A 19,783-nucleotide genomic window follows, 5' to 3' on the forward strand; every position below is an offset into this window, starting at 1 on the left:
CAAGAACTTTGTGGTCACACAAATACAGCAAGCTGGAGTTTACAATCACCAGCCGCGATAACCTCCCACAGAGTCGGGCCATGGCCCCCTCTGGGAGCAAGGGCGGGAGGCGCAGAACGGAGCAGGGGCGGCTCTGAGCTGAGGATGGCCGGCACAGGGAAGCCAGCGCTCCCTCGAAGCCCATTGTCCATTCCAGGGTAACACCCCGGGTCCCCTGGCTCGCTGGGTGGGTGTCTGCCCACGTCAGAGTCAAAAGAGCAAGAACTCCTGCTGTTCCCTTCCAGACCCTTCTCAGGGAATCATCATTTTAGCTTCGCCTCCTTCATTCATTTGTGGGTGCCCAGGAACACCCACAGAGCCCAAACTCTTTTATCTCCAGAAGGTTCTCAGCCTGGGCTTTCCAGCAGAGCTGACGGTTCTGGTTTCTGGAGAACTGGGGAGGGCAGTGCTGGCAGAGACAGCAGACAACGGAGGTGGGAATGATGGAAATGCCTGGTGGCCATTGGCTCAGATGTCACAGGAGGCGTGTCCCTTGGGCCAGACTCATCGTAGCAGCCAGTGGCACAGGGTGGCGCTGGTTAAGATTTCTGGAAGCGGACCTCACTCTGAGGAAGAGACCCATAGCCCAGGGTGAAAATGGGCAGGGAACACTGAAGCCCAAAGGTGGTGGGGGAAGGGCACCCCCCCACACACATTCAGCTTAGTGATCATATGGCACTGAATTTGGGAGAAGAGGGGAACCCCAGGGAGAGGCACCCCTGGACCCCCCTCAGGCTCCGGACAGGGCTCTCACCTCCATCTTGCTATAAATCCAGGGGAGGACTTCAGTCACTTTGGTGTAGACACCGGGTTTGTTTTTCTGGCCACAGCCGGTGCCCCAGCTGGTGACCCCTGCTAGATACCAGCGGTTGCTCTGCTCACAGACCAGGGGCCCCCCGCTGTCCCCCTGCAAGGGTCAGCCAGCGTGTCAGCCAGGTGGGGGCGGTGGGCAAGGACAGGAAGGGGCGGAGCCCTAACCCTCCGGCCTTCCCCCATGCCCAAGTGCCAGCCGCAAGCAGCCTCACCTGGCAGGAGTCCCGGCCCCCACGGAGGTCCCCGGCGCACATCATCCTCGGGGTGAGGTAGCTGTCGTAGACCAAGTAGTCATTGCATTTCTTGAAGTCAATGAGGTTCACCTGCACCTCCCTGAGGACGGGGGATGTCTTCTCTTCAGAGCAGTGAGCATGGGGGAGAGAGGGGGCAGCCAGTGAGACTCTGGGGAGCTTCATGACCTTTAGCCCAGAGGGACAGCTCCCCAGGGAGGAAAGAGCACCGTGGCTGGACCCAACCCAAGGGAGGCTCTCTGTGACAGGATGCTGAGGAGCTGCACACCAGATCCAGCAGGCTGACATAACAGACACGCACACGTGCAAAACTCAGGCCCAGCCAACACCCTGCCCAGCAGACGGTGTTTGTCTATTGCAAAGCACCATGGGAGGCCTTAGGAAATCAGGTGTCCTCAAGGGGGCGGATCTTGCTGATTTCCTTACAGGTGGGGACACTTAGAAGGGAGGAAGTGACCCTCCCACAGCCACGGGGCTAGTCGGTGATGGAGGAGAGGCCAGATAGGTCATCAGCCCAGCACATGGAGCCAGGGAGAAGTGGCCCCGATTCATGGAGCTGTCCTGTGGCTCACAGCTAGGCCATGGTGCCCTCCTGCTCGACACAGGGCAACTTGGGCCCCTGCCACCACACAAGGACCTTCGTGAGTGGGATGAAGTAAAGCAGAATAAGACCACCTCATCCTTCCATTGTAGCACAGACAACACAAAGTTCCTGGGCAGCTACAAAAATAGCAAACACGCTGAGATCGGAGGATTGCGGTTCAAAGCCAGCCTTGAGATTCTTATCTCTAAGTTAGCCAGCAAAAAGCTGGAAGTAGAGCCATGGCTCCAGTGGTAGAGAGCCAGCCTTGAGCACAAAAAGTTCAGGCCTTCCCTGACAGAGACACCCATAGCTCTCTATGGTATGTGTTCCCCCTCATTGCCACAAGCAGCAAATCTAACCTACTCAGCCACAGAGGTTTCCCGGTGGCCTGTCTAGAGAAAGGCACACTCAGGCCCCAGAATATCTACATCCAGACTCATCCAGACAGGCCCTCAGCGCGATACTCAGACACATGACCACCACAAGCGCATGCACAGACACACACGGCCTAGCACCCTGTCCTCACCATCGGTCTCCTTGGTCTTGCCGAAGCCTGTGATCCAGCAAGTCTCGTTGAGACTGAAGGTCTGTCCGTGCATGGGGAGGCAGGCAGGGTGGATGTGAGCTGCAATGAGACCGCAAGGCATCAGCAAAAGGAATAAGGCTGGAGAGGCTGGGGTGTGGGGCAGGAGCATGGATGAATAAAGGCCACAGGCAGTGGCTCATGCCTGTAATCCCAGCTCTTTGGGAACCGGAGTGGGAGGGGATTGTGGTTTGAAGCCAGCCCAGGCAAAATGTTATTGAGACTCTTACCTCAGTCAATCATTAGTGGGCATTAGTGGTACATGATATTATTTCTATTACAATTTCCATGATAACATCACTATTTCCATGATTTGTTCATCTTTTCTATTGGTAGTATTCCATGATATTATTTCTATCTAGTTCAATGGAACTATTCCCCATGTTTTCATGGGGAAAAGCAGATTTGTCAGCAAGTGTTCAGAAGTCTTCTCAGAAACTACTGTGACTTCCAGGTGTTCAGCCTGCCAACCAAGTTTAAGAAACATCTGCCCTGGTATGTAAAAGCCAAGAACTCAGGGCACTTGGTCTGACCACAGATCTATATAAATCTTTAGCTATGATTCTCGGGCTAATGGCCTGTGTCTGGACCAAGGGCTAAACAGAGCCTACCGTGGGACCGCACAGTCAGAAACGCAATATTCTAATAGCTTTCTTTCAGCTTGAGAAACTTAACCTGTTTTAGAATTCTAAACCATAGTGAAGGGACAGAGGCGGGTGAGAGGTAAGATCTATATGGGGAGCCGGATGGAGTCTAGGGTTTTTTTTTTCACCAGCTTGGGAAAGATCATTCTGGTCTTGAAGACTGAGTTCAGATTCAGGCTTCAGTGGTGATGCCTCACAGTGGCCCCACAGATTGGGCTAGACATACAGGCAGGGCTCTGGTGGGTGAGGTTTAGCAGGCGGGGCTCGGGGCCAGTGCTGGTCCCCTGAGCTCTGCACAGGGCTCCTCCTCCTCTTCTCACTCTGATGAGCTGATGGCTATGACTCACGAGAGACACCACCTCCTTGATGCATGTCATGTGCCAGCAAACACCAGCTCAGGCTCTGAGCGCGGGAATGGCTGGATTACTCACAGCACTGGCTGAGGCTTCTAGAAACACTCCAAAGCAGCTAAGCAAGACAACCCTGCCCCGTTGTTCAGGGCCCTTCCGGAGCTCCCTTTTCCAATCTTTATTCCTCTAACCTGACAGGACTAACTGGGGTGCCCCATCTATACCCCCACAGCCCCTCTGCTCCCCAGTACCCCATCATTAGCCTTTTCTGGTTATCTTGGTATATGTCACCCATTGGGTTCAATTTGCCATTTGCCACTGGAGAGCCGACTGTGCAGGAGATAGAGTATTTGGTAAGTGAACAAATGCACGCATGCATGCATGAATGCATGGTCTCCTTTGTCCACAGAGATTAAGAACTTTTTTTTCTTTTGATCGGTGGTGGGGCTTGAACTCAGGGCCTGAGCATTGTCCCTGAGCTCTTTTGCTCAAGGCTAGTGCTCTACCACTTTGAGTCACAGCTCCACTTCTGGTTTTTGAGTGGTTAATTGGAGATAAGAGTCTCATTGGGGACTTTTCTGCCCAGGCTGGCTTCTAACTGAGCTCCTCAGATCTCAGCCTCCGGAGTAGCTAGGATGACAGGCGTGAGCCTCTGGCGCCCAGCTGGTGATGAAGAACTTCTGTGGCATTTACATGGTGTAGCCTCATTTGATCCTGCAATCCAACTTCAGTGGCAGTGAGCTATCTGAGTGTGAACACGGCTCACATTCTCCAAGGCAGTGTAGACAGTTTGTCATCCCAGGGCAAAGGAGGAGCACATTCATTTGCAAGCCAGTCAGATGGACCCAGATCTAATCCTGGAGCTGCCACCTGTCACTCACAGCCTCAGGTAATTACCTCTCTCTAAAGTGCCACTTCCTCAGACGTCATGGGAAGCTAATAATAGGAACTGCGCTGCGGGACTGGCTGGGAAACGTACACACAATCACACAGGCCCACCGCTGTGCCTAGCTTCTGGAAAGCTTGGTTTCTATTGGTGACACAAACCAATCTATTTCTATTGATTAGGACCAGCCTCCCAGCCCTGGTTCTGTGGCCGATTTGCAGTGTGAGATGTGCAAGTGTGAACAAAACAAAAGGAAGCACTTATTTTTCTCCTCGCCAGGCCTCAGTTTCCCCGACTGTACCATAACGAAGTTTTGTTTTGTTTCTTTAATGATTTCTACAAGCCTTTGACTTCTGCTAGGCTGAGGCAGTGGGGACCCACGGCGCATCCGTGTCCGAGGGAGCTGCCGAGTTCCAGGTTGCTGGGGAGGAAGGGACAGGAGCAGACTCACTCACCCGACAGGGTCAGGGGTTTGGAGAGCCGCACGAGGGCGATGTCATAGTCATCCTGCTCGTCCGTGTAGTTGCCGTTGATGATGATCTGGGAGATGGAGGCAGCCTCGGGCAGCTGGCGGAGGTTCCTGGTGCCTGCGTACACCTTCCAGCCCTCCATAATCCTCTCGCGGGTCCTGCCACGGGCGCAAGGCATCACAGTCCAGTTAGGCACCAGGCAGAATGGTAGCACATGTAGCAGCATCGCCCGCTCAGAGCCTGGAGCACGGACACACTGGCCTCTAGAGGGAGCCCTCGAGCTTGTGCACAGAGAAGCAAGCCCCTCTTACCGCTCTGCCCTCCTCCCCTCTCCCTCCTCCCCCAGTGTTCTGAGCAGGCTGTTGTACATCTAATAATGATAAAGGGGAAGGGATGAGCAAGGCCCTCTACCTCGGAATGAATGCCATCATGCCGTCACTGTGGCTGAAGTCTATCCACAGGGATTTAGACGGGACAGAAGGACCGGCTGAAGGCTCATGACTTTGGAAGCCAGTGTTCCTGAGGTCTGGGCAAGGCTGGCTGGGGAGGGTCAGAAGCTGTGTGCAATGCCCTCAGTTCCTGGGAAGGTACTCCCCATTCTCAGGCTCCCCTGCTGCCCAGCCCTGTTGCCAGAAGCAGTACTAACAATGGCTGCAGCTCTTTCCTTTCTCTTGTTTCTTGGTGATGCTAGAGTTTGAACCCAGGGAGGGCTTCATGCTTGCTAGGCAGGTGCTCTATCACTGAACCATGTCTCCAGCCCTCATTTTGAATATGTTTATGTGCCAGTCCTGGGGTTTGAACTCAGGGCCTAGACACTGTGCTTGAGTTTTTGTGCTCAAAGCTAGCACTCTATCACTTGGGCTACAGCTCCACTTTGGGCTCTGTGCTGGTTAATTGGATGTAAGAGTCTCAGAGACTTTCCTACCTGGGCTAGCTCCGAACCATGATGTTCAGATTTCAACCTAGTCAGTTGGTAGGATAACAGGCATGGGCCACTGGCACCCGGCTTGCACTGGTTATTTTTGAGATAGAATCTTGCTTTTTTTTTTTTTTTCTTGGCTTGGGCCTGCACCTAGACTGTGATCCACCTATTTCATACTTCCTACCTAGCTGAGATGGCAGAAGTACACCACCATAACCAGCTTTTTCTGTTGAGATCTCATGCACCTGCTCTCTACGAGCAGGGCCTAAAGACCCTTTTCCTGCCTGCTACACTCTTTCTAGGGGCCATCAGTGGTATTTTTCTCATCCTTGAACCTAACACAGAACAAATGCCCACAGCTCACACTCTAGTGTGCTCCAAGCAGCGTATACTATGCAGGTCTGGGGGACCAGGCTCAGATCAAAGTCCTCCACCAAGGAGGACGCTCCCGGATCCCCACAGCATTGCCTCCCGGGCCCTCAGGCACTCACACAAAGAAGCAGTGGGCAGCGGTGAGCACCCACTGGGCGTCGATGAGCGTGCCCCCGCAGATGTGGGTGGTCCCAAAGTGCAGACTGACTTGCCAAGGCCATTTGCTCTCTGAGGCCAGCGCCCCGCCCACGATCCGCCCGGTCATGGCTCTTAAGCCACAGTCTAGGGGAAGTAGAGAAAACAAACGGTAAACTCTGCTTCTTTCAGAGCTTCTGTCACCCTCCCTGGGTCCAGGGCAGGTTTGGGCAGTCCTGTCCTGTAGGCTACCCATCCCTTCATTCATCTATCCATCCACACACACACACACCCATCCATCCACCCATATATCCAACCATCCATCCTTCCATCCACCAATCCTTCTACCTACCCATACATCCACTCATTCATCCACCCATCCATCCATCCATTGATCCATCCACCAATCCATCCATCCATCCTTCCACCCATCCATCCATCTATCCATGAGTTACCTCTTTGCTCACTATGGCATAGCTGTTTCCTGCCTGAGCAGAAATACTACTTGTACAGGTTATTGGGACCATCCAGTAGGAAGTTTGGTCCCAATCAGCTTCCTTCCTCCCCCCCTCCCTCCCTCCTTCCCTTCCTCTGATTTGGCAAACACTCACTCAGTACCAACTATTTTGGCACTATATCTAGGGCTGCCACTGGGCTAAGAAAGACAGACAGCTTCCATCACCCTGAAGTGACCAGCACTGTGACTGGATCTCTCATTTCCAAACAAAGAGTTGGTGTCCACCAGGCAGGAGAAGAGAAATGTTATCCTGGACCAGCCAGTATCTTTCTCTCTCTCCCTCTCTCCCTCACATGGGCCCATGAGGCCAATCATCTCCCTCCAAAGGCCTCCACCCTTGGTTCCCACAATCCAAGAAGAGCATCTTACGGGAGCACTGGAGAGAGACGTACCGCTGGGAAGGGCATTCAGACCTGCAGGAAGAGATGCAGAGGTGAGCAAAGGGCACAGCACTTTCTAGGCCCCAGCCCATACCTTGGAAACGACCCTAAGTATGAGAAGTAGAGGATCTGACCCTCTCTCTCACAGCTGACAATCTTCCTTATCATAATTTGCTCCGAGCCAATCATCTCCACCCAATCCCTCCCTCCCCCAGGGGCCTTCTTCAGGTGTATCACACACATCGCCCAGACCCATGTCCTTTGGACCTAGGACTTATGGTTGCCATGACTTTGTACTAATTGGCATGACCTAGCGGTTCTCTGACATAGCTCCTGCATCCCTGGGAGCCTGTTTTCCGCTCTCCCCTCCATAAGTACACAACACTTGCTGGAGTAGTATCCCCTGACCTCCCTCAGGGGGCCAAGACAACGATGCCAGGAGCTGAGGAGGCCACTGATGGCAGAATGTGAACAGGACTGTGTCTAAGATGCCCTGAACATTTGTGAGGCACTCCTGGACCCCAGGAAGGCAGGGACGGGCCCCCCCCCACTCAAAGCCCCTCCCAGTCTCCTCCCTCCTCTCCCTTCCCAGCTCACACACAGGAACAGGAGCGGTACCTGCGCAGGCTTTCCTGGATGGTGGAGTTGTATTCAGAGACGGAGAAACTTCTGGAAAAGTCTCCAAGGGCCACTTCAGTTGTCCGGTAAGCACTATAAGAAGGAGATAAGAGTGAACTCACTGCAGATGGGGCACCCCAACTCCTTCAGCTAGAGGAAGAGCACCCCAGCCCTGCAGACAGAAGCTAGACGGCAGTGATCAGCATGGTGGTGCTCTCCTGGCGGTCAAGGCTCAGGACGGCCTGACCCCACGCACCACGTGCTAAGCCCAGTAGCTCCCCAGGGTGGTCCTGGGTGGGCAGAATCAACATCCTCAGCTAGAAATGCACACTTCGGGGGCCTGCCCCCCACCTGCTGCATTGGAGGCTCTGGGGAGGTACCGGGAGCTCACGGCTTTTGTTTTAGGGGTTTGGGGTGGGACTAGGGTTTGAACTTCGAGCCTCATGTTTGTATGTCACACTTGCACTGGTTATTTTTCATCTAGGGTCATGTGCATGTGTGCGTGCCAGTCCTGAACTCAGGGCTGAGGCACTGTCCCTAAGCTCTTTTTTTTTTTTTTCTTTTCTCAAGGCTAGCATTCTACCTTAAGCCACAGCTCCACTTCTGGCTTTTTGCTGGTTAATAGGCAATAAGAGTCTCTCGGACATTTCTGCCCAGACTGCCCTTGAACCGCCCTTCTCAGATCTCACCCTCCTGAGTAGCTAGGATGACAGGTGTGAGCCACTGATGCCCAGCCCAGGTTTTTTCATTGTTGGTTATTGGTTGTTGTTGTTGTTTTGTCGGTTGTGGGACTTGTACCACTGGGCCTGGGTGCTGTCTCTGAGCTCTTCAGCTCAAAGCAAGCGCTCTACCACTTGAGCCATAGTGCTACTTCCAGTTTTCTGGTGGTTAAGTGGAGATACAAGTCTCACAGCCTTTCCTCCCGGGGCTGGCTTTGAACCTTGATCCTCAGATCTCAGCCTCCTGAGTAGCTAGGATGACAGGCCTGAGCCACCAGCACCTGGCTTGTTGTTGCTGTTTTTGACTGTCATCTTGCTGCCGTGTGGCTGCACCGCCCCTGCGGTTTCCTCCGCGGTGCCAGACCCCGGCGGTTACCTCTCAAACCCCAGCTGCTGGCAGGTCTTCTTGGAGTCAGAGTCATTCCAGCTGCTGCTACACACAGGCAGCCACTCGTGGGAGGTGGCCGAGTAGACTTTAAGCAGAGACCTGTCCCAGTCAAACCTCACTGTGGGCAGAGAAGGGAAAGCAGACCCTCAGCACCAGGAAGCGTCAGTCTCTTGGGGGAGGAGCTGGCGGGGGAGGGGCCTCCCGGAAGTTCCTGTCCTGAGTTTCTAGATGAGGCACGGGAGGGGTCCTCAAGGGTGAAAGCTAGAGGCCCAGATGCTTAATGAAGTCAGAGTCAAGACAAGGGTGGAGAGTGGGAAGATCTATCTGGCAGGACCCAGGAGACCGCTAGAACTGCTTTACTCAGTCACTTGCTATCACGAACAAAAGTTAGGCGGACAGGATATATGTGCACACACGGATATATGTGTGCATACACCCACAGGTATACATACACACACACACACACACACACACACATACACACACACTAGAGTACCTCACGGACCACGCATGCACAAACCACTAGGGGCCAAAGATCCAAACAATCTTTGTGCTTTTCTAGGACTTTGGAGGTGACCGGCAGGATGCAGTGGGGGTGTGGATCACAGGGGCTCTGAACACCCCCTCCCTGTTGATAGCCTGAGCTGTCCTGCTCTTCTCAGTCTGATACTGACATCTTCAGGTTTTGAGAGCTCCCCCCCTCCAATCTTATCCAATTGACTTGATCTTAAAACTAGGAAACTGAAGCCCAGAGGAGGTAAGCAACTTGTCCCAAGTCCCCTGGTGTCAAACTTAAGTCGACTGTAACTAGAACCCAGACCTGAGTTTCTGTCCATCACTCTGGCTTGAGCTGTCACATGGTCAGCAATACAGTTTGCAGTCGGTTAGAGCAGGTGCATGCGCACACACGCACACACACCACACACGTGCACATACAACCTCCCATTTGCCCAGCCCCCTTACCACAGCCCAGCTCGTCACTCTTGAGCTTGCAGTCTACCACCCCGTCGCAGCGGACGGTGTGCTTGGGGCAGCTCTCCACCGGCTCCTTGTACTTGATTCCTGTGTGGCCCCTCCAGAAGTAGACTGGAAGAGAAGAGGCGCATGGTAATCATCTCCAGCCCTAGAGAGACCGGATGCTCAGCAGCCCAAGGCCCTGGGGGTTCTGAGGCACCGACCTGCAATCCCTCTTGGACTCTGGGGCTCCCGTCCCCCATCTGTGTGGAGAGAAAAGCTGCTCAGGAATGCTCCAGAATGTTCCAGAAAGCTCTGGCAAGCAGGGCAACCCCAGGCAGACTCAAGCAGCCAGCCACCCGAAGAGGGAGACAGAGCGACAGAGACAGAGGTGGGGACTCCTTTGGGCTGCTCCTGTTACGTGTCTGGCCTCCTCCAAAGCTACCATCCTTCCTGCCTCCACAGCTCCTGCGTGTGCTTTCTCTTCATTCTTCCCTAAAGCAGGGGCAGCCCCTGTGCTCAGTGCTCAGCCCAGCGCTTGTCTGCAACTTTACATGTCTTCTCCCTCAACAAGCAGCGCTAGGTGGCTGATTCCCACGTGGCGGAGAACGCAACTTGGCAAACCTTATGTGACCATCAGCCTCCTGACTTCTCCGTCTCCTTCCCCACCCACTGTCACCCCTCGTGCCTGGAGACAGCCAGCCTCAGACACCCCAACACCAGTGCCCTAACTCCTCAGCCTCCTCTTGTCTTGGGGTGCCTCCATGGAGGGCCTGCTCCCTCTGGTCCTGATTCAAGTCCCTCTTCGTGGCTCGGTCTAGCCCTCCTCCTCTCCTCCTCTTCTCTGCCCATGCCCTGGATTCTCGGGACTGAGTCACCTTGATGTCTTGTGGGGAGAGGATTGATGGGGAGCCGTCATGTCAGGCTCCAGTCCTGAGGCCGCTGTGACCTGCACAAATCACACCGCCTCTCCATCCTGAAGGAGACCCGGGAATTGCTGGGAAATGTTACAAAACCACGCCAGGAGCTTTAACTCCATTTGGCGGGCCCGCCTTGGGTGCTATTCCCCCTGGCCGTGCCAGGGAGGAGAGAAGATGGAGGGTGGGGACCCCAACAGGAAGTGCCCTGCGGTTGAGGCTCTTCAAGGTCTGGAGGCCTTTATGTGAATCACGGCAGTGACTGGTTAGCAGATGGGGAAACTGAGGCTTAGAATGTTAATTGACATTAATTAACTGCTGAAGGCACACAGCTGGGGAGAGACAGAGGCATGCATGGTGCTAAGCGATGCTCTACCACACAGCCCTCCTCCTCACAGTCCTACCACTGCTACCCAGCCCCGCCCCTCACCACTCCACCCTGCCTTGTACACAATCCTTACTCCTTGGCCTGGCGCTCAAAGCTCTCTGCCACATGGCCTGGCCTTACCAAGTCAAACAGATGGTCCCAGGTCCCCCCAATGTGTATTTTCTCCTGGAAAAGTGGGTCCCTCCCATTTCCTCCATGCCAGCCTCTCTCTCCCGTGTCCCCCCTCCCCCATATTTCTGGTTGCTGTCTGTCTGCTCTGATGCCCTGTCTGGGTCACAATTGTCTCTTGGCCTCCACACCCTGGCCGGTATAGGTGTCTCCTCTTCTTCATAGCCACCCTCAAACATATTTGGTTTGAGTTGTTTCCAGCACTGTTACCGTTGACTATCATGGGGAAGCTTGCTTTCTAATTAGTGTGTGTGCACATGCGTGTGTGCATGCGTGCATGCGTGCTAGTCCTGGAGTTTGAACGCTGGGCCTCGGCTCTTCCCTCAGCTTCTGCTCAGGCTATAGCTCTACTACTTGAGCCACAGCATCACTTCTGGCTTTTTCTAAGCAGTTTGTTGGAGATAAGAGGCTTTGAACCGTGATCCTCAGATCTCAGCCTCTCTGGAGTAGCTAGAATGACAGGTGTGAACCACTGGCGCTGGGAAACCTGCTTTCTTCTTGCTTGTTTGCTTTTCCTCCCCATCCCTGCTCCTTCCCTTCCTCCCTCCATTCCTCTCCCTGGTACTGGAGTTTAAACTCAGGGTCTCACATTTGCTGGGCAAGTGCTCTACCACTTCAGCCATGCCTCCATCTCTCTTTTGAGTTATTTATTTATTTATTTTTATTTTGTCCATCATAGGGCTTGAACTCTGGGCCTGGGCACTATCCCTCAGCTCTTCAGCTCAAGGTGAGCGCTCTACCACTTGAGCCACAGCACCACTTCTGGTTTTCTCGTGGTTTATTGGAGATAAGAGTCTCACAGTCTTTCCTGCCTGGGCTGACTTTGAACCACAGTCCTCAGATCTCAGCCTCCTGAGTAGCTAGGATGACAGGTGTGAGCCACTGGTGCCCAGCGTTAGTTATTTTTTGTACCGAGTCCTGTGGGTTTTGCCTTGGCCAGAGCTCCTCTAACCTATGCCTCCTGCGTAGCTGGAATCACAGACTCGTACCGTCACCCTCAGTTTATTGATTGAGATGGGGGGGCTCACTTTTTTGCCTGGGCTGAGCTGAAACTATGATCCCCCCCAAATCTCCGTCTCCTAAACAGCTGGGATTACCAGCATGCGGCTCTGTGCTCAGTCATCGTTTGTTTGTGTTCACAGTCAGACTGTTTTAGAGTGCGACTGTGTGCCAGGCATGTGTCATCATTGCCCTTAGTCCTCCTAGCCTGGGGAAGCTGGGATGAGATGTTAGGGTAAGCTGAATGCGCGGATGCACACCCAGCGGTCTGAGCGTGCTCCCTCAGCCCCGGTGGGGTGCACAGGTGGACCCGAACCAGGCTCCCCCGGGTGTCCCGCCCCCAACCCAGCCACCTCAGAGGGGCCATCTGCAACGTGTCCCAGGGTGGGCGTGGTCCCCGGTGGGCGAGCGTGGGTTCCCCGTCCCTGCAGCGTGGCCCATTCTAACCAGCCCCATGCAGACCCCATCCTGCCCCCTCCACTCACAGAGAAGGATGAGCGAGACCACCAGGGCGATGAGGAGAAGGATGCACGCGATGAGGGGCAGCTGCTTCTGGGTCTCCTTCCAGGAGAACTTGGGCAGGCTGGGACCTAGGGGCAGGATGGCAGGGGAAGGGAGGCTGTCGGGACGGGGTCCGGCATGGGATGGAGGAGGGAGAAGGGACACCCCCTTCCCTGCCTCCCCCTCACCTGAGCTCTCCCTGGTGGCCGGCGCTGGCCTGGCAGGACTTGCTCGGACCGGGACAGCCCCCAGCGCCGTGGCTCTAACCAGGTACACCCTGCTTGGAGATGTCGCGCATGTTGACCGGGGAGACGATGACGACCCAACCGATGAGGACCTGGAAGGGAACGCTTGAGCTGGGGACGCGTAGGCTGGCGACGCCCGGGCTGGAACTGTCCTTCCTGGAGATGATGTCCTTGCTGGAGAAGCATTCTGCAAACAAGAGCAAAGGGCGTCCCTCAGACTGCTCCCTGCAGGCCCTGCGCAGCAGGTGCAAAGGCCCTGGGGCGGGTGACTGGGGGGGGGAGGGAGACAAGGAGGATGAAGAAGACTGTGGCCAAGAATAGAATGCAAGTTCCAAAGGCCTGCCCCCCTCCAGCAGAACTCGGGGTGCAGCTGAGGCTGTGTGTGTTGAGGGAGGGCCAAGAGAAGGCGCTGCAGAGCTGGGTGCTGGAAAGCAGGAAATGCCATCCCCAACAGGGAAGATCCTCCCACCTCCTCCCCCTCCAGCCCCACATTTTTCCTTTTCCGTAGCTAAGACTGTCAGACACTAGCTGGATACAGCGATGCACACCTGCGGTTCCAGCACTTAGGAGGCAGGGGCAGGGGGATTGTGAGTTTGAGGCCAGCCTGGGTGACACAGACCTCACCTCAAATCAGCAATTTTAAAAATGAGATTATAAAGCATTGCTCCATTCAACTATGTGAAAAGTTCTGTTAAAGGAGAGCCCTAGCTAGGTTCCAGCGGCTCACGCCTGTAATCCAAGTGACTCAGAAGGCTGAGATCTGAGGGTCACAGTTCAAAGCCAGCCTGGGTAGAAAAGTTCATGAGACTCTTCTCTCCAATTAACTAGCAAAAAGCCAGAAGTGGAGCTGCGGCTTAAGGGTAGAGTGTCAGCCTTGAGCAAAAAAGCTAAAGGACAGCACCAGACCCTGAGTTCGAGTCCCAGTACCACCTTCTCCACAAATATAAAAACCTCATTCTCAATATAACTAGAATTCTTACAGACATGCATGTGTGAACACGTGTACACACACGTGCATGCACAAACACTGTAACCCATTAGAGAAACCGAAGGTAAGATGCAGAACAGCACAGGTGGACCGGGTATGATTCAACATGATTGGACAAGCTCCTTCCACTTGCTCCGCCGTGGGCGGATTTATTAATTTGCATTTACTCTGTTGATTTATACGAATAGAGGATTAACATGCTCGAGGTGCTTTGTGGGTCATTACTCAATCATCTTAACCACCCTGTCAGGTAGGAACTACCATTTAATCCCTGTTTTGAACAGGGGGAAACAGGCAGAGAGATAAAGCAGAGAGTTGTTTGAGTTTTCAGTGCTTAAAAGGAGCACTCAGGATCGGAGCCCAAAGTCAGGTTTGGAGGCCCCTGAGGAGCGCTGCGGGAAAGAAGTCAAAGAACGAGTGTTTGAGAGGGCGTGGGGTGGGAGGGGTGGTCCGGGTTCATGGAAAGTGCTGGAGCATTCTCAACGTGCTGCCCCATCACACCAAGCACCTGCCACCTCCCTCTTGCCCCTCAAAGAGGTCTCTCGGGGCCAGGCACAGTGGCTCACGTCAATAGTCCTAGCTTCTCAGGAAGCTGAGATTTGGGGATCGTGGTTTGAAGCCAGCAGGGGCAGGAAAGTCTATGAGACTTTTATCTCCAAGTGATCAGCAAGAAGTTAGAAATGGAGCTGTGGCTCAAGTGGTAGAGCGCTAGCCTTGAGTGAAAAAGCCAAGGGTGAGTACCAGCACAGAGAGAGAGAGAGAGAGAGAGAGTACCCTAGAGCAGGAACCCACTTGACTTAATAGCTACATCGAACCTTGTTTTAAAGTCTGCCGAGGAGGATGGCTGTCTGGGGGTGGCAGAGAGGAAAGTCCAGCCGGGCCCAGGCAGCCAGGGCTGGGCTGCACAAGGGGGACAGAAGGCTTGGAACCCATTTCCACCCCTCACCAGCCACCGCCTGGGACCAGGAGGAGCACCGGCGCTTAGCAGATCAGGTCAAGGCCCACAGCAGAACACGGACCTGGGGGGCTGGCGGCGTTCACCTCCGAAGTTCAGTATCACCTCTGTGATTGAGTCCTCATTTTTCTGGGGGATGAATGCAAGGGACAATCTCGAAATCCTGATCAGCTCCCCAGGAGCTCTGATGCTCAGGCAGGTGGCAAAGAGGCGGGGGAGGCAGATGTCAGGGTATTCAGGGGTTCAAGGAAGCTGCTTCTGGGCTGACACAACTGGTCTGGGGCTATGGTCACCCTCCCTGGTCCCTGTCTAGAGACTAGATTCCCATGAACCCAGGATAGGCTAGACTTTGGCAGCAGGGTTGTGGTTGGGGGCTGAGATGATAAAATATTGCTCTTGTTCAAATGTGTAAAAAGTACTGTTAAAGAAAAGCCCTAGATCTGGGAGTATGGCTTCATGGTAGAGTGCTTGCCTAGCATGCATGAAGCCCTGGGTTCGATTCCTTAGTACCACATAAACAGAAAAGGCTGGAAGCAGAGTTGTAGTTCAAGAGGTAGAGCACTAGACTTGATCAAAAGAAGCTCAGGGACAATACTTAGGCCCTGAATTCAAGCCCCAGGACTGGAAAAAAAAAAAAGAAAGAAAGAAAAAAGAAAAGCCCTAGCTAGTGGCTCATACCTGTAATCCAAGTGGCTCAGAAAGTTGAGATCTGAGGATCATAGTTCAAAGCCACCTTTTATATGTGTGCCAGTCTTGGGGCTTAAACTTGGGGTCTGGATGCTATCCCTGAGCTTTTAGATTTTTTTCAAGATAAGCACTCTACCATAGCTATTTTGATGATTAATTGGAGATATGAGTTCTTATAGATTTTTTTCTGCCTGGGCTGGCTTCAAACCTAGATCCTCAGATCTCAGCCTCCCAAGTAGCTAGGATTACAGGTGTGAGCTACTGGCATCCAGCTGCATCTTTGTTTTCTAAGAGTGCTATGAACCAAACCCAAAGCTTTGTGCATTCGAGGCAAGTGTCTGACCACAGAACTACACTCCATCCAATCTGGACACTGGGGATGGAGCCCAGGGCCTTGCACATCTAGGCAAGTGCACGCTCTTCCTCTACTCAGCCATGCCTGGGTCTGAGCAGGCATTTGGTGACAGTTGTGTCTCTAGAGTCAAGCAGACTTGGTCCTAATCCTGACCTATCGTTTAGTACACTTAGCAGCAGTGTGACCTTGGGCCAGCTACTTAACCCCCACGAGAAGCCTGTACCTTCATCTATAAAACAAGACAGAAACTGGGTATGGTGGCTCATGCCTGCAATCCAGGTACTAAGGAGACAGATATTGGGAGGACTGAGGTTGGAAGCCAGCAGACTGGGGGGGGGGGGGTAGGGGGGGAGGGAGGGTGCTTAGTAAGGCCTCATCTCAATAAACAATCTGGGCATGGTGGTATACACCTATGTGTGATCCCAGGGACAGAGCAGGCATTAGCAGGAGAGTTGTGGTCCTAGATTGGCCCAGAGCCTATCCCAAAAAAAATAACTAAAACAAAAGTGCTGGAAGTGTGGCTCAAGTGGTAGAGCTCCTGAGTAGCAAGCACGAGGCCCTGAGTTCAAACCCCAGTACCTTTGAAGAAAAAGAAAGGAGGAGGAGGAAGTGGAGGAGGAGGAAGAAGAAGAGGAGGAGGGGAGGAAGAAGGGGAGGAGACGGAACAGGATGGAAAAAGGGGGGGCTGGATCAAGGGCAGACTAAGGACCTTCCATTAGAGGGAGAGGCCCGGCTGAGTGGCGTCCAGGGTGCCCTTCCCACCAGTGGCAGCCTAAGTCTTGCCTTGTGCCAGGCACCTGCCTGGAATTCACATTAAATCTGCCCTGACTTGGAGAATTCCTACCATTCATTATAATAAAACAAACGTGACTCACACAAACCAGAGCTTTCTTTCTGTGTGTGTCTCAGCACTCAGAGCTCTGAGCTCTTTTTTATTTCTTCCCTCAAGGCTGGCACTCTACCACTTGAGCCACAGCTCCACTGCTGGCATTTGGATGGTTCATTGGAGATAAGAATCTCACCAACTTTTCGGCACAGGCTGGCTTCGAACCACAGCCCTCAGATCAATCTCAGCCTCCTGAGAAGCTAGGATTCAGATGCCCATGTCTATGGCCGCATGCAGTCCTCACACCACCCTGAGGCTGGTCCTTCTAGAAGTCTGATTTTATAGATAAAGAACTGGGTCACCTCATCACAGGTCCGGGACCCCACTGTGCCCACTTGTGTCTGGGGTAGGAGAGCCTTGGGTTGTGGGAGGCGGCCCCCATGGAAACCCAGGGCTTTGTTGGGCTGAGCGCTCCACTGGGAGCTGGGGTGGAACTGGGGCGTTCTCTGGGGATCTTGGGGTCTGGTGGGCTTTTGGGGTGTGCATCATGTTGGGTGGTGTGACCTGCCAGGAGGGGTCAGAGCCCAGGGACCTGGGGGGGGGCAGTGACAGCAGAATCAGGCGGCGTGACACCGGTGAGTGGCTTCACCTCTCTGCGCCTCTGCTTCTTGACCTGTGAGCCCAGCTCGCCACCCACCCTGCTTCACAGCTGCCGGAGCACAGGTTCCACAGGCAAAGTGCCTACGGCCAGAGAGGACGCCCGAAACGCCGTCTCCTTAAGCATGCCTGGCTTACCACAGAGACATCTATTTGAATACCACTACATCCATGCCTACGAATACAGCCCCTTTCTTCTCTTTCTTTCTATCTTCCTTTCCTCTTTTTCTTTCTGCCTGCCTGCCTTTTTCTTCCTTCCTTCCTTCTTTCCTTCTTTCCCTCCTTCCTTTCTCTTGTGCAAATACAGGGGCTTGAATGCAAGGCCTAGACATTGTCCCTTAGCTTTTCCTCAAGGCTGGCACCCAACCACTTGAGCCACAGCTCCACTTGTGGCTTTTTTTTTTCTTTTTGTCATGGACTTTCCTGCCCAGGCTGACTTCAAACCTTGATCCTCAGCTCTCATCCTCCTGAGTAGCTAGGATGACAGCTCCAGAGCCTGTTTCTTTTCCTTCCTTCCTTCCTTTCTTTATCTTTCTCTGTCTCTCTTTTCTTTCTTTCTTTCTCTCTCTCCTTCCTCCCTCCTTTCCTTCCTTCCTTTCTTCCTTCCTTTCTTTCTTTCTTTCTTTCTTTCTTTCTTTCTTTCTTTCTTTCTTTCTTTCTTTCTTTCGTTTGTTGGTTGTGGGGCTTGAACTCTGGGCCTGGGCACTGAAGGTCTTCAGATCAAGGCTAGCGCTCTACCACTTGAGCCATAGCACCACTTCCCATTTTCTGTGGTTTATTGGAGATCAGAGTCTCATGGACTTTCCTGCCCGGGCTGGCTTTGAATCGAGATCCTCAGATCTCAGCCTAGTGCCTGGCTAAAGCCTGTTTCTAAATGTGTACATTGGGGCTAATTTCACCCCCTTCCCCGCATAGATGGGGAAGTTATAAGAAACAGTCTGGTCGTTACATTGTGCATCAAGCTGTAGTAAAGCTAACAGCCCACCGGGTCCAATTGGGACCCAGTTCAAACTCATACACTGTTTGAATCCCCACCAAGTGCCCAGGTCTCTCGGTCTAAACTGCAGCCCTGGGTCCTGTCCCTGCCACCTCCAAGGTGCTGGGCCTGAAGGGAGAGGGCCAAGGGGGGTCAGGGGTTGTGGGAGGGGAGACGTGGAGGGAAGTGAGCAACAAGGTGGTGGGTACAGAGAGAGGGCGGTTTGTAACACGGGCAGGGGAAGGGAAGACACGAATAACACCTGCAGCAAGGGAAGATCAGCCCCCAAGGCAGAGGAAAGCAGCAGCCTGAACAAGGCCCTCAGCTCTAACCCAATCCCATCTACAGGGACCATCTCAATGGGAGATCCCTGGGCCAGCCTTCTTCAGGCAGTCATGACAAACACCCCACCCTGCTGGAAGTTCTTCCTGATGTCTAGCCTGCTACAGCTCTAACTCATTTCCTTTGTTCAGTCCTTGGAAAGGAGCTGCTGAGATTCCATCCTGCCACCTGCAGGCTCCACCTACCCACAGTTCGGATGCTTCGAGCAGGTGCGGGGTGAGGAAGCGAGGGGCCTCCTTGGCAGAGCCCAGCTCCAAACCTGGCCTTTGCTGCTGAGTACAGGACCCAGAAAGAGAACTCAGCTGCCCAAGTTCCTGTGCCCTGACCTCTTTGTAGCCTGCCTGCAGACCTGAGGATGGGTCACGGCCTGTCAATCATTCCTGTCCAACCCTGCCTCTTCTCCCCACCTACTCTGGGGTGACCCCTGGGGGTATGGGGTGGGGGAGGGTGGCAGGGTTGGGAGGCTTTACCATGCTGGGACACGGGCCAGTGCCTCAGACAGGGCCTCTGCAGCTGGGGGTCTCCAGTTTAAAGCAGGCGAACCCCCCAGAGACTCTGGGCTGGCCTGGATGTAGCTGGGCAGGGCCCTAGGTACAGGGATCCTAGGAAGGGAGCGGAGACGCCCAGGCCCTGGCTCCCAGGTTCCTTCTGGCAAGGCCTATCTTTCCATGTTCCCTGGGCAACAGATGCCTGGGACATCTAATGTGATCCAAGCAGAGTTGCTCCGATCCTCAGCAGATCGGAGATTCAGCAGACCCCAGGACCCTTGCTGTCTGTACCACTGTCTTCTGGAGTGTGTCCTGCAGTAACTATATGCCAGGGACCAAAAAAGGCCATTCTCCAGCTCCTGGGCAGTAGCCTGAAGTGAGACATATGTGTAGCTCGGGCTCCCTCAGAGCTCCAGGAAGATTGCAACAAGGAGCAGACACAAAGCTCTCCAGCCAGATCTAACGACGGTCCAGCAGTCTGCACAGCGAGGAGACATTCCCTAGCCCTTCATCAGTGGGCACTTCCACGGTACCGTCCTTTCCTAAAGCCACTACTCGGGGCCCCAAAACAGGTCACTGGCCGAGCTGGAAGCACTCCGAAGCCCCTGGAATCCAAGCCGCAACAACTATGATTTGCTCAAGGCCACATGGCCGGGAAGGGGCCGGG

General features: G+C 53.9%; 1 protein-coding gene across 1 annotated transcript in view; it reads right to left on the reverse strand.

Moving 5' to 3' along the window:
- Positions 1-520: 520 nt before the first annotated feature.
- Positions 521-19,783, reverse strand: part of Tmprss13 (transmembrane protease, serine 13) — a 22,571-nt gene continuing 3,308 nt past the window's right edge. The window contains exons 2-14 of the mRNA XM_013009495.1: positions 18,814-18,900; positions 12,786-13,029; positions 12,582-12,686; positions 9,634-9,756; positions 8,659-8,788; positions 7,564-7,656; positions 6,935-6,978; positions 6,033-6,195; positions 4,605-4,777; positions 2,213-2,311; positions 1,065-1,207; positions 794-946; positions 521-605 (exon numbers count right to left, since the gene is read on the reverse strand). Coding sequence (XP_012864949.1) covers positions 579-605; positions 794-946; positions 1,065-1,207; positions 2,213-2,311; positions 4,605-4,777; positions 6,033-6,195; positions 6,935-6,978; positions 7,564-7,656; positions 8,659-8,788; positions 9,634-9,756; positions 12,582-12,686; positions 12,786-13,029; positions 18,814-18,900 — 1,584 coding nt within the window. The 3' untranslated portion in view covers positions 521-578. The remainder of the gene's footprint in view (positions 606-793; positions 947-1,064; positions 1,208-2,212; positions 2,312-4,604; positions 4,778-6,032; positions 6,196-6,934; positions 6,979-7,563; positions 7,657-8,658; positions 8,789-9,633; positions 9,757-12,581; positions 12,687-12,785; positions 13,030-18,813; positions 18,901-19,783) is intronic.

This window comes from Dipodomys ordii, unplaced genomic scaffold, assembly GCF_000151885.1.
Source record: "Dipodomys ordii isolate 6190 unplaced genomic scaffold, Dord_2.0 Scaffold10, whole genome shotgun sequence".
Taxonomy (NCBI): Eukaryota; Metazoa; Chordata; class Mammalia; order Rodentia; family Heteromyidae; genus Dipodomys; species Dipodomys ordii.